The 24,000-nt window shown below is 37.8% G+C and overlaps 1 protein-coding gene across 1 annotated transcript in view; it reads left to right on the top strand.

Moving 5' to 3' along the window:
- The window catches only part of LOC127661960 (voltage-dependent calcium channel subunit alpha-2/delta-1), a 144,648-nt gene that overhangs the window by 86,204 nt on the left and 34,444 nt on the right, over positions 1–24,000 (top strand). Inside the window, exons 18-22 of the mRNA XM_052152953.1 lie at positions 2,669–2,743; positions 18,225–18,296; positions 20,274–20,345; positions 20,429–20,490; positions 20,622–20,698. Coding sequence (XP_052008913.1) covers positions 2,669–2,743; positions 18,225–18,296; positions 20,274–20,345; positions 20,429–20,490; positions 20,622–20,698 — 358 coding nt within the window. The remainder of the gene's footprint in view (positions 1–2,668; positions 2,744–18,224; positions 18,297–20,273; positions 20,346–20,428; positions 20,491–20,621; positions 20,699–24,000) is intronic.

The raw sequence follows: 24,000 nt of genomic DNA, 5'->3' as shown, positions 1-24,000 counted from the left end.
TCACACACACACTCATACATACACACACTTACACACACACACACACACATTCACACACACTCACACACACTCATACATACACACACTTACACACACACCCACACACACACACTCACACACACACTCATACATACACGCACTTACACACACACACCCACACACACACACTCACACACACTCATACATACACACACACACCCACACACACACACTCATACACACTCACACACACTCATACATACACACACTTACACACACTCAAACACACTCATACATACACACACTTACACACACACCCACACACACACACTCACACACACTCATACATACACACACTTACACACACACACCCACACACACACACACTCACACACACTCATACATACACACACTTACACACACACACACACACACACACACACACACACACACACACACACACACACTCACATACACACACACTTACACACACACACACACACACACTCATACATACACACACTTACACACACACCCACACACACACACTCACACACACTCATACATACACACACTTACACACACACCCACACACACACACTCACACACACTCATACATACACACACTTACACACACACACACTCACACACACTCACACACACTCATACATACACACACACACCCACACACACACACACACACTCACACACACACACTCACACACACTCATACATACACAGACACACACACACACACACACACACTCACACACACTCATACATACACAGACACACACACACTCACTCACACATACACACACACACACACACACACATGTTGTGTTTCCATGTTTTATGGGGACTTTCCATAGACATAATGGTTTTTATACTGTACAAACTTTATATTCTATCCCCTAAACCTAACCCTACCCCTAAACCTAACCCTCACAGAAAACATTCTGCATTTTTACATTTTCAAAAAACATAATTTAGTATGATTTATAAGCTGTTTTCCTCATGGGGACCGACAAAATGTCCCCACAAGGTCAAAAATTTCGGGTTTTACTATCCTTATGGGGACATTTGGTCCCCACAAAGTGATAAATACACACACACACACACACACACACACACTCATACATTCACACACACACACTCACACACACTCATACATACACACACACTTACATACACACTCACACACACACGCACACACACTCTCACACACTCACACAAACTCATACACACTCACACATACTCATACACACACACACTCATACACACACACACTCGATCACACACAGACACACGCACACACACAGAGACACACACACACTCATACACACACACGCACTCATACACACACACACTCGATCACACACACACACGCACACTCACACAGACACACACACACTCACACACGCACACGAATACACGCACACACCCACACTCACACACACACACACACACACACACACAAAAACACACACACTCTCACACACACCCACAAATTGTAGAAATTAGAAATGATGTAGAAAATAGACGTGACAGATGTTAAAAAACAAAAATCATAACAAATAAATGAAATCAGAGGTAGTTTTGTCTAAGGGGGTGTGAGGAGAGCAGAAGTTCATGCACACATTCATCTAAATACGCTTGAAAGAGGAAACTGTTCATATTTTACTCACATCAACATTCAACACTTCATGAGAGTAAATACATCAGTTCAGCTGAGAATAATGTTGCTTTCATCACTGTTGACCATCAGGTTGTATCGAGCAGCGATGAGTAACAGGACATTCATTTCAATTACTAGTAATTCTCACATCAGATGTTTATATAAATTGCATATTATGTTATATTTAGGTGAAATCTCGCCGGAATATTCATAAAAAAGGCGTCTTCACATGTATCACACTGGTTTAGCTGTAGTTAATGAATATTGAACATACCAAAAATATGAATAATAATTAAGAACTTAAATTATATAAATTAAAATGCAGTTTTAGATGATAATCTTCGGGTTAAGGATGATTTATCAGATTGATTTCCATCGGGTCAAAATTGAACACAATAAGAGGGTTAAAGGACATTTTCATCAAAAGACGAATCATGTCTAAAATAAGAAACTGAAGATTAACACGCCGTTCTCACTTTCTAAAGCTGTGCCAGGACATTCTGCAAAATAACTCGTATGGGTTTGGAGCAACACGAGGGTTAGTAAATGATGATTCCGGGTGAATAATGCTTTGAATGCTCCATAATTCGATTTAAAAGAGAACAAAGCAAAAGTCATTTGTCAGATGTTTTCTTTGAGAGTCTTTTAATAAGAATAACACGGCCTGCGCGAGATAAACGCTGCATTGTTCTGCGGTTTCGCCGCCATACAGTAAAGATCTCTCTTAAGACTCGTGCATTACACGGGCATCTGTTTGTACTTCCATTTGATTTGTAAATGCTTGTGATTTTCTGTTAAGCTCGGAGGAATGTTTCCAGATGAACCGACACATTTGATTAACGCTAAGTGCTCGCGGGTGATTGACAGCTCAGGCGGGCGCTCTCGGGGGATATTAGACAGTACCACACTAGAGAGGAACAGGACCGTTTGGTCTGATTTGGGTTTGACGGTGGTCCTCTCGGTCAGTGGAGGTGTCTTCATTCTTCTCCTCTTTCTGTCTGTTTATTTCAGATCGGTCCTAATGGATATTATTTTGCAATCGATCCTAACGGTTACGTGCTGCTCCATCCAAACCTCCAACCAAAGGTACCAAAGCACCCTCTCCACCCGAATGCCTGACATATGACATCACAGTGCATATCTTTCTGGTTTGAAGTCTATTTGACATTGGTGTTATTTAATGTATGTGGTGCATGTATTTATCTCGCTCTCTATCTCCTCATGGCTATTATTTTCTGTGTGCATGCGTGCTGCATATTTATGTGCATTCTCACGTGCACACACGCTTGTGGTGTGTGTGTGTGTGTGTGTGCGTGTGTGTGTGTGTGTGCTTTTCATTGGTGCATTTACAGAAACTTCTTTATGTGGAACTCTTGAAATCTTATGTCAGATATTCTTCTATAAAGAGTGCTAAACTGTATAATTGATCATTGTCCGTCCCAGACTGCTGCTTTCCTTCATAGGCGTGCTAGTGTGACGCCTCTCGTTTCAACTCAAATTAATATTTCCTTTTCATTTATTTATACATTCGCTAAGTAGCCTTGTAATATGCAGGATAATCAGCCGGTCGTTATTGCAAAATACAATACTGACGTTTTCATTTCTTTAGATTCTGGAACAGGCAATTAATCCTTCAGTGCACACAGAGCAATTCAATGGAACAAATGACTCTTATGAACTGGTTCTTTTGAATCTACAGAATGGAACACTCAGCATGACTAGTGTAGTCAGATTCCAGAACAAATGACTGTTATGAACTGGTTCTTTTGAATCTACAGAATGGAACACTAATCATGACTAGTGTAGTCAGATTCCGGAACAAATGACTCTTATGAACCGGTTCTTTTGAATCTACAGAATGGAACACTAATCATGACCAGTGTAGTCAGATTCCGGAACAAATGACTCTTATGAACCGGTTCTTTTGAATCTACAGAATGGAACACTCAGCATGACCAGTGTAGTCAGATTCCGGAACAAATGACTCTTATGAACCGGTTCTTTTGAATCTACAGAATGGAACACTCAGCATGACTAGTGTAGTCAGATTCCAGAACAAATGACTCTTATGAACCGGTTCTTTTGAATCTACAGAATGGAACACTCAGCATGACTAGTGTAGTCAGATTCCGGAACAAATGACTCTTATGAACCGGTTCTTTTGAATCTACAGAATGGAACACTCAGCATGACCAGTGTAGTCAGATTCCTGAACAAATGACTCTTATGAACCGGTTCTTTTGAATCTAGAGAATGGAACACTCATCATGACCAGTGTAGTCAGATTCCGGAACAAATGACTCATATGAACTGGTTCTTTGAATCTAGAATGGAACACTCAGCATGACTAGTGTAGTCAGATTCGAACAAATGACTCTTATGAACCGTTCTTTGAATCAGAATGGAACACTCAGCATGACCAGTGTAGTCAGATTCCGGAACAAATGACTCTTATGAACCGGTTCTTTTGAATCTATAGAATGGAACACTCATCATGACCAGTGTAGTCAGATTCCGGAACAAATGACTCTTATGAACCGGTTCTTTTGAATCTACAGAATGGAACACTCAGCATGACCAGTGTAGTCAGATTCCGGAACAAATGACTCTTATGAACCGGTTCTTTTGAATCTACAGAATGGAACACTCAGCATGACCAGTGTAGTCAGATTCCGGAACAAATGACTCTTATGAACCGGTTCTTTTGAATCTACAGAATGGAACACTCAGCATGACCAGTGTAGTCAGATTCCAGAACAAATGACTCTTATGAACCAGATCTTTTGAATCTACAGAATGGAACACTCAGCATGACCAGTGTAGTCAGATTCCGGAACAAATGACTCTTATGAACCGGTTCTTTTGAATCTACAGAATGGAACACTGCAGCATGACCAGTGTAGTCAGATTCCTGAACAAATGACTCTTATGAATCGGTTCTTTTGAATCTACAGAATGGAACACTCAGCATGACCAGTGTAGTCAGATTCCTGAACATGATCTATGACGTTCTTTGAATTTAGAATGGAACACTCAGCATGACCAGTGTAGTCAGATTCCTGAACAAATGACTCTTATGAATCGGTTCTTTTGAATATTTAGAATGGAACACTCAGCTTGACCAGTGTAGTCAGATTCCTGAACAAATGACTCTTATGAATCGGTTCTTTTGAATATATAGAATGGAACACTCAGCGTGACCAGTGTAGTCAGATTCCGAACAAATGACTCTTATGAACCGGTTCTTTTGAATCAATAGAATGGAACACTAATCATGACCAGTGTAGTCAGATTCCTGAACAAATGACTCTTATGAACCGGTTCTTTTGAATCTACAGAATGGAACACTCAGCATGACCAGTGTAGTCAGATTCCGAACAAATGACTCTTATGAACCGGTTCTTTTGAATCTATAAAATGGAACACTCAGCATGACCAGTGTAGTCAGATTCGGAACAAATGACTCTTTTGAACTGGTTCTTTTGAATCAGAATCATTATTTTTTAATCAGAATCATTTAGAGAAATTGGAACTGGATTCATGTGGGGTATAATATTTGATTGGTTTTTATCACCTAAAATAAACGGGAACATCAGACACATCTGGCAGTGATTCAGCACATGTCAATACAGACGAGTGTTTCTGACCTCATGTGTAAATCTGTATAATTATAATGTATGAACATGCATTTGCATCGTGTAAACAGACACCTTCTCCTTTAGATCTGGGTGCACAGCTCGTCTTCTAGGTGAGATGTGTGCGTAACGTTTGCAAATCGCCCGAAGTGATACACTATTCTACTGGCAACAAACATGCATATATGTTTCTCAATGGAAGTATTTACATAGCAGTCTAGTGGTGGATCTCTTTGATTCTGGTATCCAACCCCACACACACAGGCCGGTCTGCATTAAATCGAGATTGCGTCCATGTTCTCAGTGGTGATGAAGATAATCAGGGTCGAAGTTTATCCTGTGTCTGGATGGTAAAAGCACCGTCCATCACATTGTCTCAGACAACCCTGGCCCGCCTTGACAAACTCACAGTTTAAGGAGTTGTAACATTTTAAATATATTACGTCTGGTCGGGGGGAGATTGGGAACGGTTTAGACATTCTCTGATTTAAGTTCAACACACAATTGAGAAGAGAGAAACATATGCATGTGCAGGCCTCATCCGTAATGACGATGGTTCATTAATGTGGTTTTGTGTCTGGCAATCTCACGTTTGGTGTGATGGAACATTGATGCAACGTTATCGTGCTGGTTAATTTAGGTGCATTTGTTGCCAGCGTCAAGCAATTTAGTCATGTTTTGCATTGCATGCTTTTATTTTCTATCAAAAGTGCATTAAAATGTTTAGGTTTCATTTTACATATAGAGTTGCATTATAGTTTATATCTATTTGTACATGTGCATTACACTGTATGTATTAAGCCTGGCTAATATTGCAAATGAAAAACCTAATCAATTATTAGGCTTTTAATTTGCAAAAATAGCTGGGCATAATATATACACATACTATTAATTAGAGTCTGTGATTATCTTTCAATGGAGTCCACACACAAGATAATCAGATGTATAGATCATTAGATAATCCACATGAAGCACAATGTTACATATGACCACCAGGAGATGGCGCCAAATACACGACACAGACTCAATGATGACTCAAATGACACAGAATGAAACTCATTCTGTGAAATCTCATGACTAAAAATTTATTTTTTTAGTATTTTAATTTGCAAAGTAAATAGCTGGGCATAAACATACTGTATATACATTTCTCTGACATAAAAATGAGAAAAATGAAATAAAAATCTATTTCTGTGACTTACACCTTAAATACAATATAAGTGTTTTTACAAATATCAGGAGTTTCTGAGGGTTACTCCATATGACCTGAACGAAATGAGCCTTTTCATAAAAATGTCAAAAATATAAGATATGTTTTGAAACATCACACACAGTCAACAGGGTCTAAATAGGGTCTTTATTTATTTATTTTTGGTCACATGACATCAAAATGGTAATTTACTTGTTGAATAGCAACATTACTTATTCATGAGTATTTTAAGGCAAAATTTTTTCACTGCATATTTTATTATTATTTATTTGTTTACTGTCTTTTTACAGTTACACCACATGACACCTTTTAGCTTTAGCCTGGGGAAAAAATAAAAATAAATAAATTATATATTTTATAATTATTATATAAACGTGATTATTATATATAATATATCGTTTTTAAAAGTTTTGAAGTAAAATAAACAATCAGGTTGTATTCTGCACATTAAGAGCTTTCCAAAAACATATGACACATGAATGTGCAGACATGATTTTAGTCATGAGATTTCACAGAATGAGTTTCATTCTGTGTCATTTGAGTCATCATTGAGTCTGTGTCGTGTATTTGGCGCCATCTCCTGGTGGTCATATGTAACATTGTGCTTCATGTGGATTATCTAATGATCTATACATCTGATTATCTTGTGTGTGGACTCGTTTAAAAGATAATCACAGACTCTAAATAACGTTATGTGATGTTTTATGTTCTGTTTTATGTTCTGTTTAAGTTTCGTTAAGTTAGAACAAAAGGCATATATTTAGCTGTTACTCACTATATTTTTGTCTGTGAGTAAAACAAATAATCAGGTTGTATTCTGCACTTTGAGAGCTTTCCAACAACATGACACATGAATATTTGATCAGTTTGATGTTTTTACTGATTGCAACAATTTCTAATCTTTCAAACGATACATATTTTGTGTTGGTCAAGACTGTAGATATTAATATATTGATGATTGTTGTTTTTATTCACATTTCATTCAGGTCATATGGAGTAACTTTCAGAAACTCCTGATATTTGTAAATACACTTATATTGTATTTAAGGTGTATTTAAATAGATTTGTATATCTTTATTCTAATTTTTATGTCAGAGAAATGTATATACAGTATGTATTATGCCCAGCTATTTTTGCAAAGTAAAAATTTTAGACATGAGATTTCACAGAATGAGTTTCATTCTGTGTCATTTGAGTCATCATTGAGTCTGTGTCGTGTATTTGGCGCCATCTCCTGGTGGTCATATGTAACATTGTGCTTCATGTGGATTATCTAATGATCTATACATCTGATTATCTTGTGTGTGGACTCGTTTAAAATATAATCACAGACTCTAAATAACGTTATGTGATGTTTTATGTTCCATTTAAGTTTCGTTAAGTTATAACAAAACATGTCATATAAGCAACATTAACATAATTGTCAAAGACATATAATTAGCTGTTACTAAATAGCCAAGAAATAGATTTTTGTTTCATTTATCAAATTTTTATGTCAGAGAAATGTATATACAGAATGTATTATGCCCAGCTATTTTTGCAAATTAAAAGCCTAAAATAAATACATTGAAATAAAAAATAAATAAGTGTAAATATTTTTTTAAATATTTTTTATATACTGTTTTTTTTTTCAAAATAATTTACAAAAAATGAAATAAAAAATACAAACATTTTCAAAATGCTACAACTAATAATTGATTAGGGTTTTCATTTGCAATATTAGCCAGGCTTAATACACACAGTGTAATGCACATGTACAAATAGATATAAACTATAATGCAACTCTATATGTAAAATGAAACCTAAACATTTTAATGCACTTTTGATAGAAAATAAAAGCATGCGATGCAAAACATGACTAAATTGCTTGACGCTGGCAACAAATGCACCTAAATTAACCAGCACAATAACGTTGCATCAATGTTCCATCACACCAAACGTGAGATATATCCCAATAACTTTGTTATATTGACAATGGTTCTAATTAACATTCTAGAGGTGTACTAAAGTCATTTATTGTTTAATGTATTCTTAAATAATGAGCATCATGTCATTGGCCAATAAAATACTGTATTCTGTGCAGCTGTTTTTGAGGTATATTACTGGCAGTGCGAGTAAAATTGTGGAGCCCTGATATGTATCAAAGCGAGTATGTTTCAAATGGAAGATATTTCTCTGCTCTTGGAGTTATCGGCGCCTGAGGACGTTTGGCGTGTTAGCTAGGACAAGTGCTGAAACATGTCAGCGTTATTGTTGAAATGTCGGGTCAGAGAACTGCAATGTTTGCTGTTAAATCTACATTAAAATAACAAAGCTCCAGGTCTAATATGTGGAGGGCATTAACTTCTTTCCACAAGCCAGACAAATCAAACACACAGAAATGATTTCCATCATCTGCCTCAGTGAGAACGAATGTTATGACATATTTCCATCTTGCTTTAAAGTTAGATCCTCCAGATTTTGTATTAAAGGAAACAGCAACGACTTGGAGGTTTCTTTTGTGGCCGCTGAGGAGGATCAAATGGTGCATCGAGTGTGCTTTTATTTTTACAGCATGCAGCTTTTATGCAACCCTCTGAGAACATTTCCATGCATGATCTTACATTGATAATGCTTAATCAGTCCCACATCATTTCGGCACAAAATGACTGAATTTGCTGCGGCTTTTCTCATATTTTGCGGTGGAATTTGTGCAATTTTTAGGGTTGTTTTGCTGTAAAAACTCACAAATTATCATTATATACCTTTATAATTGTGGTAAATGCAATTACATGTAAAAATTGTAGTGCACGATAACTGAATATCATGCTGTAACCCAAAAAAAAAATAAAATACACACAAAAATAGCATCCATTTGGAAGACCCTTCATTATTTTTGTAATTACACTTCCCACCCCAGACAATGCAATAAAACATATGGAAGGTTAAAATAGACGTGCTGTAAACTCAAACACAAATGAGGATTCAATAATGTTGCAGTTATTACATGCTCTGATATTTAAATCTGGTACATCAGGTACAATCTGGTTTGTTTGTGTTGCCGTGAAAGTGTCTGTGTAATGTGTGTGTGTTTCTGTCTGTGTGTGTCTGTCTGTGTGATGTGTGTGTCTGTGTGTCTGTGTGTCTGTGTGTGTGTGTGTGTGTGTGCGTGTGTGTGTGTGTGTGTGTGTGTGTGTGTGTCTGTGCGTGTGTGTGTATGTGTGTGAGTGTGTGTGTCTGTGTGTGTGTGTGTGTGTCTGTCTGTGTGTGTCTGTCTGTGTGATGTGTGAGGTGTGTGTCTGTGTGTGTGTGTGTGTCTGTCTGTGTGTGTCTGTCTGTGTGATGTGTGAGGTGTGTGTCTGTGTGTGTGTGTGTCTGTCTGTGTGATGTGTGTGTATCTGTGTGTGTGTGTGTGTGTGTGTTTGTGTGTGTGTGTGTCTGTGTGCTTGTGTGTGTGTGTCTGTCTGTGATGTGATGTGTGTGTGTGTGCGTGTGTGTGTCTGTGTGATTGTGATTGTGTGTCTGTCTGTGTGATGTGTGTGTGTGTGTGTGTGTGTCTGTCTGTGTGATGTGAGTGTGTGTGAGTGTGTGTGTGAGAGAGTGTGTGATGTGTGTCTGTCTGTCTGTGTGTGTGTGTGTGTGTGTGTGTGTGTGTGTGTGTGTGTGTGTGTGTGTGTGTGTGTGTTCAAATCTTTAAAAAGTCCTTCAGAGCTTAAAGGGTTAAAAGGTCACATGTTTAAGAACAAGTAAGCATGTTGTTTGTTATTGTTTCTGTTTAATTTGATTGCCTCAAAAGAAGTCAAATGTTTATTTACACGAGACATCTGATTACAGTAAAATGAGATCTATAATATTATAAGAGCTGAAATCTCGATGAATTCTCAATAACCCAGTGAAGTTCCTTTTAACCAAACAAACATGCTTAAACGATTTAATCACGAGAGCTTTTAGGTGTTTTCCACAATCTCAGTTCCAAACTTGATCCTTTGAGTTAGTAGCACTTAAAATCTTAAGGTTGTTTTATCAGTGTATTTTCAGCATTTGATTAGGAGATTGATCGACAACCATGAATGTTATGACATACAGTATGTCCATCTTTCTTCAACGTTACATCCTCCAGATTTCGGATGAAAGAAAACATCGGAGACTCAGAGGTTTCGCCCCCTCCTTCGTGTTTGAAAAGAACTCACCGAAGCAAACTCAGAACACAGCTCGCAAACACGGCTGTTTCAATGTGCTTGCATATATATTTCAATGCAAGTGCATGACAAACTTAAACGCCAGCAGACTCTCGGCACTCTTTCATTGCTCCCGTGGGCTAGCGCCATGTGCGCGCCAGGCTGTTCCACATCCAGCGTGTTTTGCTTTAGTTTAGCGAGGTTGCACGATCAGATCTGAAGGGTCGATCTCTCCAGGACAGATGTTGAGATGTGATCCAGGAAGGCCGCAGATCAGGCACGCTGATTGAGAGAGACACAAAGGCACGGATTGAATCTCTGAACCGTAGATGCTGCACTTAACCCCGAGCAGCGCCGATAGACAAACACGAGCCCTTAAACCAGAGGGTGCCGGATCGACTGGAAACAGTTCAAAGTGCTCCACCAGCTTCCAGCCGTGCAAAACACATGACTGAATTTGTCGGCTGAAGTTAAGAGAGAGCAACCACTTCGAACAAACTTTGTAGAGTCTTTCAAGAAGACTTTAAACACTCCGGGAAGGGCTAATTTGATTTTGAAGGCGTAGAAATTGAAGTAACCTTCATGGTATGTGAGCCACATGTTGTGCAGAATCGTTGCGTTCACACAGTAGGAAAACTCGGGATGAGGTTGAATTTATTGTGTGAGCTCTTTTATATCTGTCAAACATTCTCATCAATGATTGATTGCGGTTATTTTACAATAACAACACTGTTAACAAGGCTGGGTATTTGTTTTTGAGCACCCTTAAATCTGTTTTCACTCAAATGACATTAGATTGTGTTTATCCTCTCTATATTTCTCATTAGAAAAGGACTCTGAACCGTCGCCACAGGCTAAATAACAAGTTTGCTATTACATTCCCTGAGGTGAGACAGGTCTAGTGTATTCTGTCATAGACTACAGAGCAAAATAGTCCTAATAGCTTGTTTAATTCCAAGAGTTTTAGTATTATATCTAGTTAGTCTTAGAGGTCTTAAAGTCAACATGTTTCCCAAGATTCCCATGTTTGCAAGTTAAGCTTAATTGGCCGCATTTGGGGCATAATTTTGATGATAAGCACAAAAATGAATGTTGATTTTTCCTTTTCCTTTGAAAAAGGAATCAAGGTTCCGTTGAGGCACAATTTTATTAAAGCACTTCGGTCAAAACGTGTTTTATATGAGCCGTAACGTTGTTTTAAGGGGTTTACGGCATTGTGAAATTGCACAAATGCAATATCTTCACACAGATGGGGTTAGTACGAGATTTTATCATGCTAATATCATGTTAGCACACATATTGTTTAGGTCTCGACTCTTTGCTTTTGAAACGGTGAGTAGTTTAATGTTTATGGATTGACCCCCATTGACTTCCATTGTAGGATTTTTGCAACGGGAGGAACGGGGGTGTGGGTGTCTCAGCCCTGGAATCCAGGGCGTGCTGAGTGACTCCAGTCAGGTCTCCTTAGCAACCAAATTGGCCCGGTTGCTAGCGAGGGTAGAGTCACATGGGGTAACCTCCTCTTGGTCACTATAATGGGGTTCATGCGTGGATGCTCACGAATCAAATCTTATCACGTAACTTGTTGAGTGCGCTGCCACGGAGACATAGTGCATGTGGAGGCTTCATGCTAGTCTCCGCGGTAACGCGCTTAACAAGTCACTTGATAAGATGCGTGGATTGACGGTCTCAGATGTGGAGGCAACTGAGATTCGTCCTCCGCCACATGGATTGAGGCGAGTCACTACGCCACCATGAGGACTTAGAACGAATTGGGAATTGGGGCGTTCCACATTGGGGAGAAAATAATAATAATAATAATAATAATAATAAACACCTTCAGAGAAAAAAAAGAACAAAAAGTAGGAACAAGATGAAATACATTTTTGTGGTAATCAATATTATGCCACAAATGCTGTCGATTGAACTTGACCTGTATTGAACCCGGAATATTCCTTTAAAACATCCCATATTCCATAATTGCCATTGTTATGCCCTATGAACCTACTAATATTAATTTAGGGATACCCTTAGTGACAACACTAATAGTGTGCAATAGTGCCCGCCCATTTTGTGTCCGCCTTCTTTCCGTAGTGTTTTTCCCATTTCGTTTTTTTCCACATGGATTTCCTAAAATCCTTCATAACAGAGTTGTGCACCATGACTCAAACCAACCAGCTCGAAGGTGAACCACAACATCACAAACTTTGATTTGAAGCAAAAAAGTATTTGAAATGTACTTGATGTCTTTAACGGAGTGTTGGTGGCGTAGTGGGCTAAAGCACATAACTTGTAATCAGAAGGTCACTGGTTCGATCCCCACAGTCACCACCATTGTGTCCTTGAGTAAGACACTTAACTCCAGGTTGCTCTGGGGGGATTGTCCCCGTAATAAGTGCACTGTAAGTCACTTTGGATAAAAGCGTCTGCCAAATGCATAAATGTAAATGTTAATGAGGGAATGAACTACAATCCCATGAAGCATTATAGTTAATGACTTAATTGCATAAAAACAATGTAAACACTCGATTTCGTCATTCACAGTGCATCATAGGAGTGGCCGGTCACTGCAGAGCTCTTTTGGTGCGCTGCTTTTGCCGCATTTGGTGGATGGTTTCTCTTCAGGATCATGGGTAGTGTACAGTAGTTCTTTGCTTGAACTTCCTCGATTAAACACACATAAAAAAAATGATGGCTGATGGCTTCAATAGAAGCATTCCCGGAGCTCATGGTGACTCTGTCTTTATATTAAGTGGCCATAACTACTATATACTAACATGAAATACATACAAAGACTATGTGGTGTGGCTCAGCAGTTACTGATCAGAAGGTTGATGGTTCAAGCCTCAAAACTGCCAAGATGCCACTGTTGGGTCCTTGGGTAAGACCCTTGACCCTATCTGCTCCAAGGGCGACATATCATGGCTGACCCTGCACTCTGACCCCAGCTTAGCTGGGATATGTGAAAAAAGACTTTAATTGTATATATGCCAAAAAAATGATGTATAATGTCTGACCAAAATAAAGGCTTCTACATGTTCTGCAAAATACCCACATTTACTGCTACTGAGGTTGAGGTACGATAGGGTTAGGAGTAAGGGTAGGGTTAGGGTTAGGGTTAGGTTTTGGGGTAATGGTTGGGTTAGGTGTAAAGTTAACAGTGTAACTACAAATGTAATTAAATGCAAGTTTGTGTAATGTAATTACAGTGCAACAACATGTATGTACGTAATAAGTACATTGTATCAAATGGTTAAGGACAGAGTAGTTAAGGTCACCTAAAATAAAGTGGGACCGGTTTCTATGTTATCATTAATAATCAGTTCGCCTAAAAATTAAATGAATGTGATTTTTACATCTGGAACCCAACTGTTCTTTTATAACTAAATGTTTTCTTAACTTAATGGGTTTGTGTGCAACTAGGCCCTGACCTTTATTGGATCATACTGTAGGTATTGACCTATTTCAGTGACATCACGTTTTCCCGGGAGCCGCCATATTTGTGACCATCAGCGGGGGTCACAAATGAGGCCTGCACAAATATTGCCAAATTTGAGTCACTTAATAGATAAAACTATATTGAAAGAAAAATGAGATTTTGGCTCTGGTAGTTAAACACCAGTATCACATTTATCATGATTTATAAATAGAAACACAAAATTAGCCGGATTTGTCGCATCCCACAGAGCAATTATGAAATATGGATATGTGGTCACAAACGTGTCGGTGCGGTCGTACAGTGACATCACATGAAACGGGTCAATAGCCGGATGTTCATGAGTCAATAAAGCAACTGTTGTCAGTCTGACACTGAGACTATAGTTAGTATTGGTAAAGGTTATCATGAGTGCCATCTGATGTTTGTTTGTGTCAACAGAGTTCATCGAGATATTTCCTGTCAGACAGATAATGGTTTTATGTTCCCAAACATTACCAGATATTCTCAAGAGTTTAGCTGCGCATGTTCAGCAGCTGCAAGCAATTCAAATCTTGAGAATTTACTCTGATATTCACATTCTTGGAGGATCTAGTGATACTAACTCGTGCCAGATCTCTGTTTTCACTTGACCTCTACTGTAATGAACAACAAAAAGATGATTTGGTATCTAATTGAAAACACCCAAAAAACGGAGCATTGAAAAATGAGAAGGAAAAGCGCAATCGTTTTTGAAACGGTACATTAACTGTCCCACAGTGGCGTTACTGGGAAATTGACGGCCTGACATGTTTCGTCCAATTCTGCTGCTTACTTTGGCTGAAAATGAGCAAAATGTGACATCTACCTCCTCTCCTTACAAAAGGAAATCTCTCTTATTTCACATGTGGGGTGGCTGTGGCTCAGGTGGTAGAGCGGGTCGGCCGCTAATCGCCGGATTGGCGGTTTGATTCCCGGCCCACATGACTCCACATGCCGGAGTGTCCTTGGGTAAGACACTGAAACCCAAGTTGCTCCCAATGGCAGACTAGCACCTTGCATGCAGTTCTGCCGCCATTGGTGTGTGAGTGTGTGTGTGTGTGTGCGTGTGTGTGTGCGTGTGCGTGTGCGTGTGCGTGTGCGTGCGCGTGCGTGTGTGTGTGTGAATGGGTGAATGGCTTTGTAAAGAGCTTTGGTAACCTCTAAAATTAAAAAAGGTGCTATCCTGTTCAAAACATAATTGTAAATATCTATTATTTCCTACTATTTGAAATCCCAAATACACATCAGCAATGTACCGTATTAGTAAATGGTGACTGAGGCTAACAAATGCTTGTTTTTATCTCAACAGGAAAGCATAAGATTAATCAAGAGAACATTTTTAATAGCCTCCACCATACCTCAGTCCATGTGCGTGTGTTATTATTATCTTAATTAGTTTAAACGGTGACGCCCACATCAGCTGAAACAGTGTTATGCCCGACTCTTGGCAATCCCTTGCAATTCAAGTGGCGAAAAAGCGCTTCACTCAGATGAAAAATAGTTGACATATTTTCTCTCATGCTCTGTCTGTCAGATTGACACATGTAGCGACACATGTCAGTCATATGGAGCGATATGTGAGTTCCCCCCGCAGGGCAGAATCTGAGCACAGGGCGACCCCGACACGTTGAAATCCTTCCTCCATGTTGTCTGTCTCTCATTACTCACTGCTTTCATATTCAACACGACTCCTTCATCCTCCTACTTTCATTGTCTTTCTCATTTATACATTCCTCTGTCCCTCCCCCCACACACACACACACATTTGACTCTAGGTGGCACCGTGAGATAATTTACGTTTTCGCTAATAGCCCCAGAACCGTAAGGCTAGAATCAAACTGTTTATGGATATCTCTAATTTCATTTTTGTCAATAAAGTTATCAGAATAAAATAATAATATATATATACTTTTTCAAATTCCTTGACCGTTTTTATTTTTGATACGTTGAAGCACTTTAGAGTTACAAGCCAAAAAATGTTTTGGATATGGCCCATATTCACGTTTTGGCATATATCTTCTAAACGCAAAGTCCAAACTTGGCAAAAATTGGTAGACTTTGATGTATAAACATTATTTGGATGCACACCAAATTTCATCCAATTGTACAGATAGGGGGCACTATAACAAATAAATAAATAAATAACAACAACCATATCATCGTGAATGTCAGAACTTGGCATCCGTCTTCTTTAGTTCAAGTACTAACATATTCTTAAAATATCGATTTGACTAGCCAAAAATAGTGGCCGCCAGCAGCCAATCACATTTCAGCAGCTAATAAATCTGAAACCGAACAGGATAGAATCAAAATCTCTCATTTCAATTCCATTATTACATTTTTCAGAATAAACGTAATAAATACTGTTTTAAATTCCTAGATCGTTTGTTAGATTCATTGAAAATTTGGTAAAGGTCATTTATAGACCTCTGTGCCAAATATTTAGCAAAATCATTTTGATACGTTGAAGCACTTTAGAGTTACAAGCCAAAAAATGTCTTGGGCATGGCCCAAATTAACGTTTGGCCTATATTTACTAAACGCAAAGTCCAAACTTGGCATAAATTGGTAAACTTTGATGTGTAGATATGTTATGTATGCACACCAAATGTTGTCCAATTCTGCCCATAGGGGGTGCTATAACAAAATAAAAACATTAAAGCTCAACAACCATATCATCGAGAATGTCGGAACTCTGCATGCGTCGTCTTTAGTTCATGTGCAACATATTATTAAAATATCGATTTGATTTAACAAAAGGTCCATCAGCAGCCAATCAAATTTCAGCAGCTAATAACTTAAATTGCGAATGATAGATGATCATGAAACTTTGGATACACAAGCAGGGTGTCTGCATGAAGTTTTTAACCACATTTTGTGAGAATTGACCACAAGGTAGTGCTGTAATAAGCTAATTCATATTTTTGCTTATAAATCCGAAACCGAACGGGCTAGAATGAACATTTTGATTCCCTCTGAATCCTTCAGTTATCCCAAAACATATGGTCATGTGGTTTACTATTTTCGCACTTTGCCTATTTGGAACAAAAACTTTTGAACTCATTCTTGGCCATTTGTCTGATTTACAGGAAATGTGATCTGTATCAATGGTCCATCCTGAAAGTGTTATTTTTTTTTAAATGTGTTTAGTCATTTTAAGATATGAGCCAATACGTTTTTAGGTGTGGGCTATAATGTCTAATTGGCCTGTATCTTCTGAAAGCAACATTCAAACTAAACGAAACTTGGTACACTTGGACAACACTAAATTCTGAGGTCGCTTGCCAAAATGTACCAATTTCTGATGCTAGACGATGCTATAACTGAGTTTAAAGCAGTTGAAATTTGACACAAAAACAATTGTGTCCATAGAATTTATTCGGTCAAAATTTGGCTATTTTGGTCATTTTCACATGTTCTTGGTCCTCGATGATTACATATTCTTTCTTTCTGTTTTGTCCATGTAATCTGATTGTTTAGTCTGTTTTTATGTATTGCATGCTCTCTGGTTCTGATTCTCATGTGTATCTTCATCGGTCCTCTTCATCCTCACTTCTGGCTGTGTTCACATTTGCTCTGCTCTCATGTAAGAGTCTGTCTGCTTTAGTTAATCTTTTAATTACATCATTGATTTGATTTAAGCACAAATTGTAACATTTTGAATGTGTAAATGACCGATGCGATGTGTGATACACATTAATGAAGCACATCATTCTTCTCCTAGATCAAACAATCTGTCTTGTATTGCACAGAAACAGAAATTATTACCTCATAATCTGGAGAAAGTTTTGTTAAGCAATCCAAATTTTAATATCTACAAGGGGCTTGTGCCAAAAGCACGAAACATTATTGTGTACATGTGATAAACATAACTAACAGCATACATGCAAAGAAATAGATTTTCATTCGTACAAGAATGAAGTCTGTATATATGAAGTTATGCCATAATTATATTCAGAAAATCTGAGATACTAGACTTTACTTTAATATGTTTCTGTCTCAAGTGTAGCTTAATAGAACTTCTAGCGTGAAATATTGTTGGCCTGGGGTGTCAACGGCTGAGAGACATTGAGAGTGTTAACATCATTTATATGTTTCTCCTCTTTAGAACCCCAAATTCCAGGAACCTGTTACACTGGACTTTCTGGATGCTGAACTGGAAAATGATATTAAAGTCCAGGTACCACACACATACAAACACACAATGGTAAATAATGATATTGATGAATTGATGAAAGAACAGCTGAGGGCTCTTTGAATTTGCATATTATCACTTGTGCATGTGTGATTCAGTACTTGCAGATGTCGTTCGGATAGTTCATGTAAATGGACCATTTAAAATCCCTTTTGCCAAAAGGAATCATGAAATATAATCGCACCTGATAACAGGTGCCTGTACGGGCTATAAATAGCGTTAGATTGGAGGATGAACTGTGTTTGAACAGGAACATGTGAATTAGGGGAAATATGAACGATTTTTAGATTTGGTACTGTGGCATCACCATAAATCTTGGGCACTATGATGGTGTATAAAATACTTAATAAAAGACTTTCTCAAACTTCTAGACCATTTTGAATTTTGATTTGTTGAAGCGCTTTAGAATTCCAAGCCAAAAACTAAATGTTTTGGCGTGCCCCATATGCATGTTTTGACCTATATCTTCTTAACACAAAGTCCAAACTTGGCAAAAATTGGTACACTTCGATATGTAGTCCTTTTATGGATGCACACCAAATTTCATCCAATTCTACCCATAGGGGGCGCTATAACAAAAAAAAATATATATAACTCAACAACCATATCATCAAGAATGTCAGAACTTGTCATGGATCTTTTTTGGTTCAAGTGCAATATATTCTTAAAATATCGATTTGTATAACCAACAAAAATGGCCGCCTTTTGGTGTGCTGTGTTTGTTGCATTTCTTTGATTGGTGGATGGTTTCTCTTCAGGAACATGGGTAGTGTAAAGTAGTTCTTTGCTTGAACTTCCATGATTAAACACACATAAAAAATTACGTTGAAATAATGCGGACTGATTATATGACTGGTTTAAACAGAAGCATTCACTATTGATTAGCAATATCGGAGCTCATGGTAAGTCTGTTTTTAAAAGTCACACTTTATATTAGGTGGCTATAACTACTATGTACTAACATTAAACACATACAAGTCTATATATTTATTGTGTAACTACGTGTTGTTCTGCAAAATACCCACATTTGCAGCTACTGAGGTTGAGGTACGTAGGGTTAGGAGTAAGGGTAGGGATGGGTTAGGGGTAAAGTTAACAGTGTAACTACAAATGTAATTAAATGTACGTTTGTTTAATGTAATTACAGTGCAAAAACATGTATGTATGTAACAAACATTGTATCAAATGGTTAAGGACAGAGTAGTTAAGGTCACCTAAAATAAAGTGGGACCGGTTTCTATGTTATCATTAAAAATCAGTTCACCTAAATATTTAATGATTGTGATGTTTACATCTGGAACCCAACTATTCTTTTATAACTAAATGTTTTCTTAACTTAATGGGTTTGTGTGCAACTAGGCTCTGACCTTTATTGGATCATACTGTAGGTATTGACCTATTTCAGTGACATCACGTTTTCCCGGGAGCCGCCATATTACAAGCCAAAAAGAACATGTTTGGGCATGCCCCCTATTCACATTTAGACTTATATCTTCATAACGCAAAGTCCAAACTTGGCAAAAATTGGGAAACTTAGACGTGTAGGCATTTTATGCATGCTCACCAAATTTCGTCCAATTCTACCCATAGGGGGCGCTATAACAAAAATAAATAAAACATAACTCAGCAACCATATCATCAAGAATGTCGGAACTTGGCATGCGTCTTCTTTAGTTCAAGTGCAGCATATTCTTCAAATATCGATTTGAATAGCCAACAAAAATGGGCACCAGCAGCCAATCACATTTCAGCAGCTAATAAATTAAATTGCAAATGGCAGATGATCATGAAATTTTGTTTACACAAGCAGGGTGTCTACATGAAGCTGTTTACCAAATTTATGTGAGAATTGACCACAAGGTAGTGCTATAATAAGCTAATTAACCATGAAGGCATACAGTGGTATTATATACACCACTATTACTCATATACCATGGCATTCATTCTTTCTCTTTCTTCCAGATCCGGACATTAATGATTGATAGAGACCCTGGGGCGAAAACAATAGAAACACTTGTGAAAGCTCAGGATGAGGTTGGTAGATATTCAATAATACTACTTCTGAACTATATATCTCTTCACATTCTGTTCATTTACACCCTTTTTCTCAACTTCAGAGATACATTGACCGAGGGATAAGAACGTATACCTGGGCGCCCGTTAACGGAACAGACTACAGGTTTGTACATTAATGTCATGTTTATTTCGGAGCGATGGGGTGATGCCATTGTTTAACCATGCAAAGTGTTTCATAAACCCTGTAAGTATGTATATGTATAAAACACATTGCCTTTGTGGGTGTTCCATCAGCCTGGCGTTGGTCTTGCCTGAATACAATCTGCATTACATCGAGGCAAACCTGGGGAACACTATAAAACAAGCCATGTGTGAGTATCGTCCACAACACGCGGACCAAACACAACAGCAGTGCTATTATTTACTGTGATCAGATAGAGGCGTCGGTATGCAGAGCTGTTGTTTTATGAAATAGCTGAATTCAAATATGTTTCATTGGCTCGCAAGAGAGGTGTGTGTGTCTGTGTGTGTCTGTGTGTGTGTGTGTGAGCGTGTATTTATCACTTTGTGGGGACCAAATGTCCCCATAAGGATAGTAAAACCCGAAATTTTTGACCTTGTGGGGACATTTTGTTGGTCCCCATGAGGAAAACAGCTTATAAATCATACTAAATTATGTTTTTTGAAAATGTAAAAATGCAGAAAGTTTTCTGTGAGGGTTAGGTTTAGGGGTAGGGTTAGGTTTAGGGGATAGAATATAAAGTTTGTACAGTATAAAAACCATTATGTCTATGGAAAGTCCCCATAAAACATGGAAACACAACATGTGTGTGTGTGTGTGTGTGTGTGTGTGTGTGTGTGTGTGTGTGTGTGTGTGTGTGTGTGTGTGTGTGTGTGTGTGTGTCTGTGTGTGTGTGTGTGAATATGGGTGTTTCTTTAACCTCCGGCGCTTACATGTCCCAGGGGTTCATTTTTTATTTATTTTTTTAAACAAAGAGATTTCAGCTTTTTATTCTTTTTGTTATATGAATGTCTCATTAAAACTGACTGGGAAAGTTTTTACCAGGCCTTCATCATTTATATTAGGTACTTTTCAAATGTCATTACTGTTTTTGTCATGTCCCAGACCAGACTTTCAATATTAAACTTTGGAAATCCATTATAAAAATATATATATATATATATATATATATATATATATATATATATATATATATATTTTACATGCTAATCTTAACAAAGTGTTAAATGGAAAGTTCATCCAAAAATGTAAATTCAGTCATTGTTTACTCACCCCTGTGTTGTTATAACTGTATATACATTTCTTTATTTTTCTGAACACAAAAGGAGAAATTGTGAATAAATGTTGTGCTCAGTGATGTCATACAATGGCAGTTTATGGTGACACCTCTTCAAGCTTCAAAAGAACACAAAAGTATCATTCAGAAGTCTAATTAATTATTCATGAGACTCATGATTGTTATGAAAGTATACGATAAGATTTGATGAGAAACTGAAATCTGATGTGTTATTTAGTGTAAATGTTCACTGGCCACTGATCTCTTGTTTGCGTTCACGAGAGCAACAGTTCACGCAGCCCCCTTATGACATTGGGGCGTTCAAGCGAAAACACGTTTTGTTTATCTAAAAACAGCAATAGTGACAACAGAACAGAACACAACTGCACACAAAACAGAGAACAGAACTCATTAAACATGTCTGAAGAGTTTGTAAGCAAAGAGTTGATGCATTTCTATGCCCAGCCTGTTTTTGGACCGGTGCCAGTTCACAGTGGACGGAGTTACATGCACGATGCCAAAAATACAAAAATAGCAATCGATAGAATATACCATCACTCGTCACTGTTGGTTAGGACAAAAACTCTGATTAATATAGAAAACACATTTTATCACATATTATTTATGTGACTGTGATTTTATGTTTCTGTTAAAGTAAAAATAAGGCTGGCATAGAAATGCATCAATTCTTCGATTACAAACTCTTCAGACATGTTTAGTAAGTTCTGTTCCCTGTTTTGTGTGCAACTGTGTTGTGTTCTGTTGTCACTATTGCTGTGAAGGACCTGTTTTTACATAAACAAACACATTTTCACTTGAACGCCCCAATGACACGAGGGGGATTCGTGAACTGTTGCTGTTACTAAATACTGCATTAGATTTCAGTTTTTTTCTTATCAAATTTTATTGTATACTTTCATAACAATCATGAGTCTCATGAATAATTAATTAGACTTCTGAATGATACTTTTGTGTTCTTTTGAAGCTTGAAGAGGTGTCACCATAAACTGCCATTGTATGACATCACTGAGCACAACATTTATTCACCACGCATGGAGTGGTGGCAGCGTAGTGGGCTAAAGCACTGAACTTTTAATCAGAAGGTTGCTGGTTCGATCCCCATGGCTACCACCATTGTGTCCTTGAGTAAGACACTTAACTCCAGGTTGCTCCGGGGGGATTGTCCCTGTAATAAGTGCACTGTAATTCGCTTTGGATAAAAGCATCTGCCAAATGCATAAATGTAAATGTAACATTTATTCACAGTTTCTCCCTTTGTGTTCAGAAAAAGAAAGAAAGTCATATACAGTTACAACAACACAGGAGTGAGTAAACAATGACTGAATTTACATTTTTGGGTGAACTAATCCTTTAAGTAAATGTAAACCATTTCAATATTAATTGTGTGAAAAACATTTTTTTTTTTTAAATATTAAAATATTAAAAGTGTCATTGTGACAATTCTCTGGCTTTCTTGTGAAGGAGGAAGCGGGAGCCGGGTAACAGTCCACGTTAGTCTTTTATTAGACACACTTTCAATGTTACACACACAAATAATGCTTTTCAGCAGTCGGTAACACACACAGGAACACACAATGCTTTGTGCGGTGCTCTTTTATCCCTCTCAGCTCTCACTGCAAACACAAACAGCTGTTAGAGATAATTTCCCACAGGTGTCAATCCTTACCATTCCTCCTCTCCCGGCCTCGCTCTCCACAGCCATTGCTTGGCCACGCCCACATCACCACAGTCAGTTCCACCACACCAAACAATTTTGCCCCTATTAAAGTTTTCTTTTTAAAGTTAGTTTACTTGTTAACCAAATGGACAGATGTGTCAATGAAGAACATGCTTGAGATAAAACATGTGACAAATGAAAGAAAAAACAATGGGAAATATCACTTTTTATTGGGCATTTCCAAGCAAGTTGTAATTTTACCAAATGTGATTTAATTATGTGTATTTAGGATGCATAAAATGTTAGCTATAAATTAACCCTTCGACGGAGTAGACCAATTTTAGTAAAAAATTAATAAACAAATAGTCATTTCCATCTGTGTAATTTCCAGCACTGAATTATATTAAATACAACACAGAATTTGAGATGTGCTAGAAATGAAACTGTGGTGGGCAGTTTCATTTCAAACAATAAAAATCATAAATCTCCTGTGATGCACGTTAAAAAACCTGTTGGACATTGTTTATGGACAAATTAAATAAATGGACAAAGAGTGTGATTTATTTAATTTATTAAGACATCCACAGTTCTAAAAATGCCCAGAGAAACACCCATGTGTGTGTGTGTGTACGTGTGTGTGTGTGTGTGAGTGAGAGTGTGTGTGTGTATATACGTGTGTGTGTGTATATATGTGTGT

The sequence above is a fragment of the Xyrauchen texanus genome, chromosome 21, assembly GCF_025860055.1.
Source record: "Xyrauchen texanus isolate HMW12.3.18 chromosome 21, RBS_HiC_50CHRs, whole genome shotgun sequence".
In the NCBI taxonomy this organism is placed as follows: domain Eukaryota; kingdom Metazoa; phylum Chordata; class Actinopteri; order Cypriniformes; family Catostomidae; genus Xyrauchen; species Xyrauchen texanus.
This window is presented reverse-complemented; position numbering and strand designations above follow the sequence as displayed.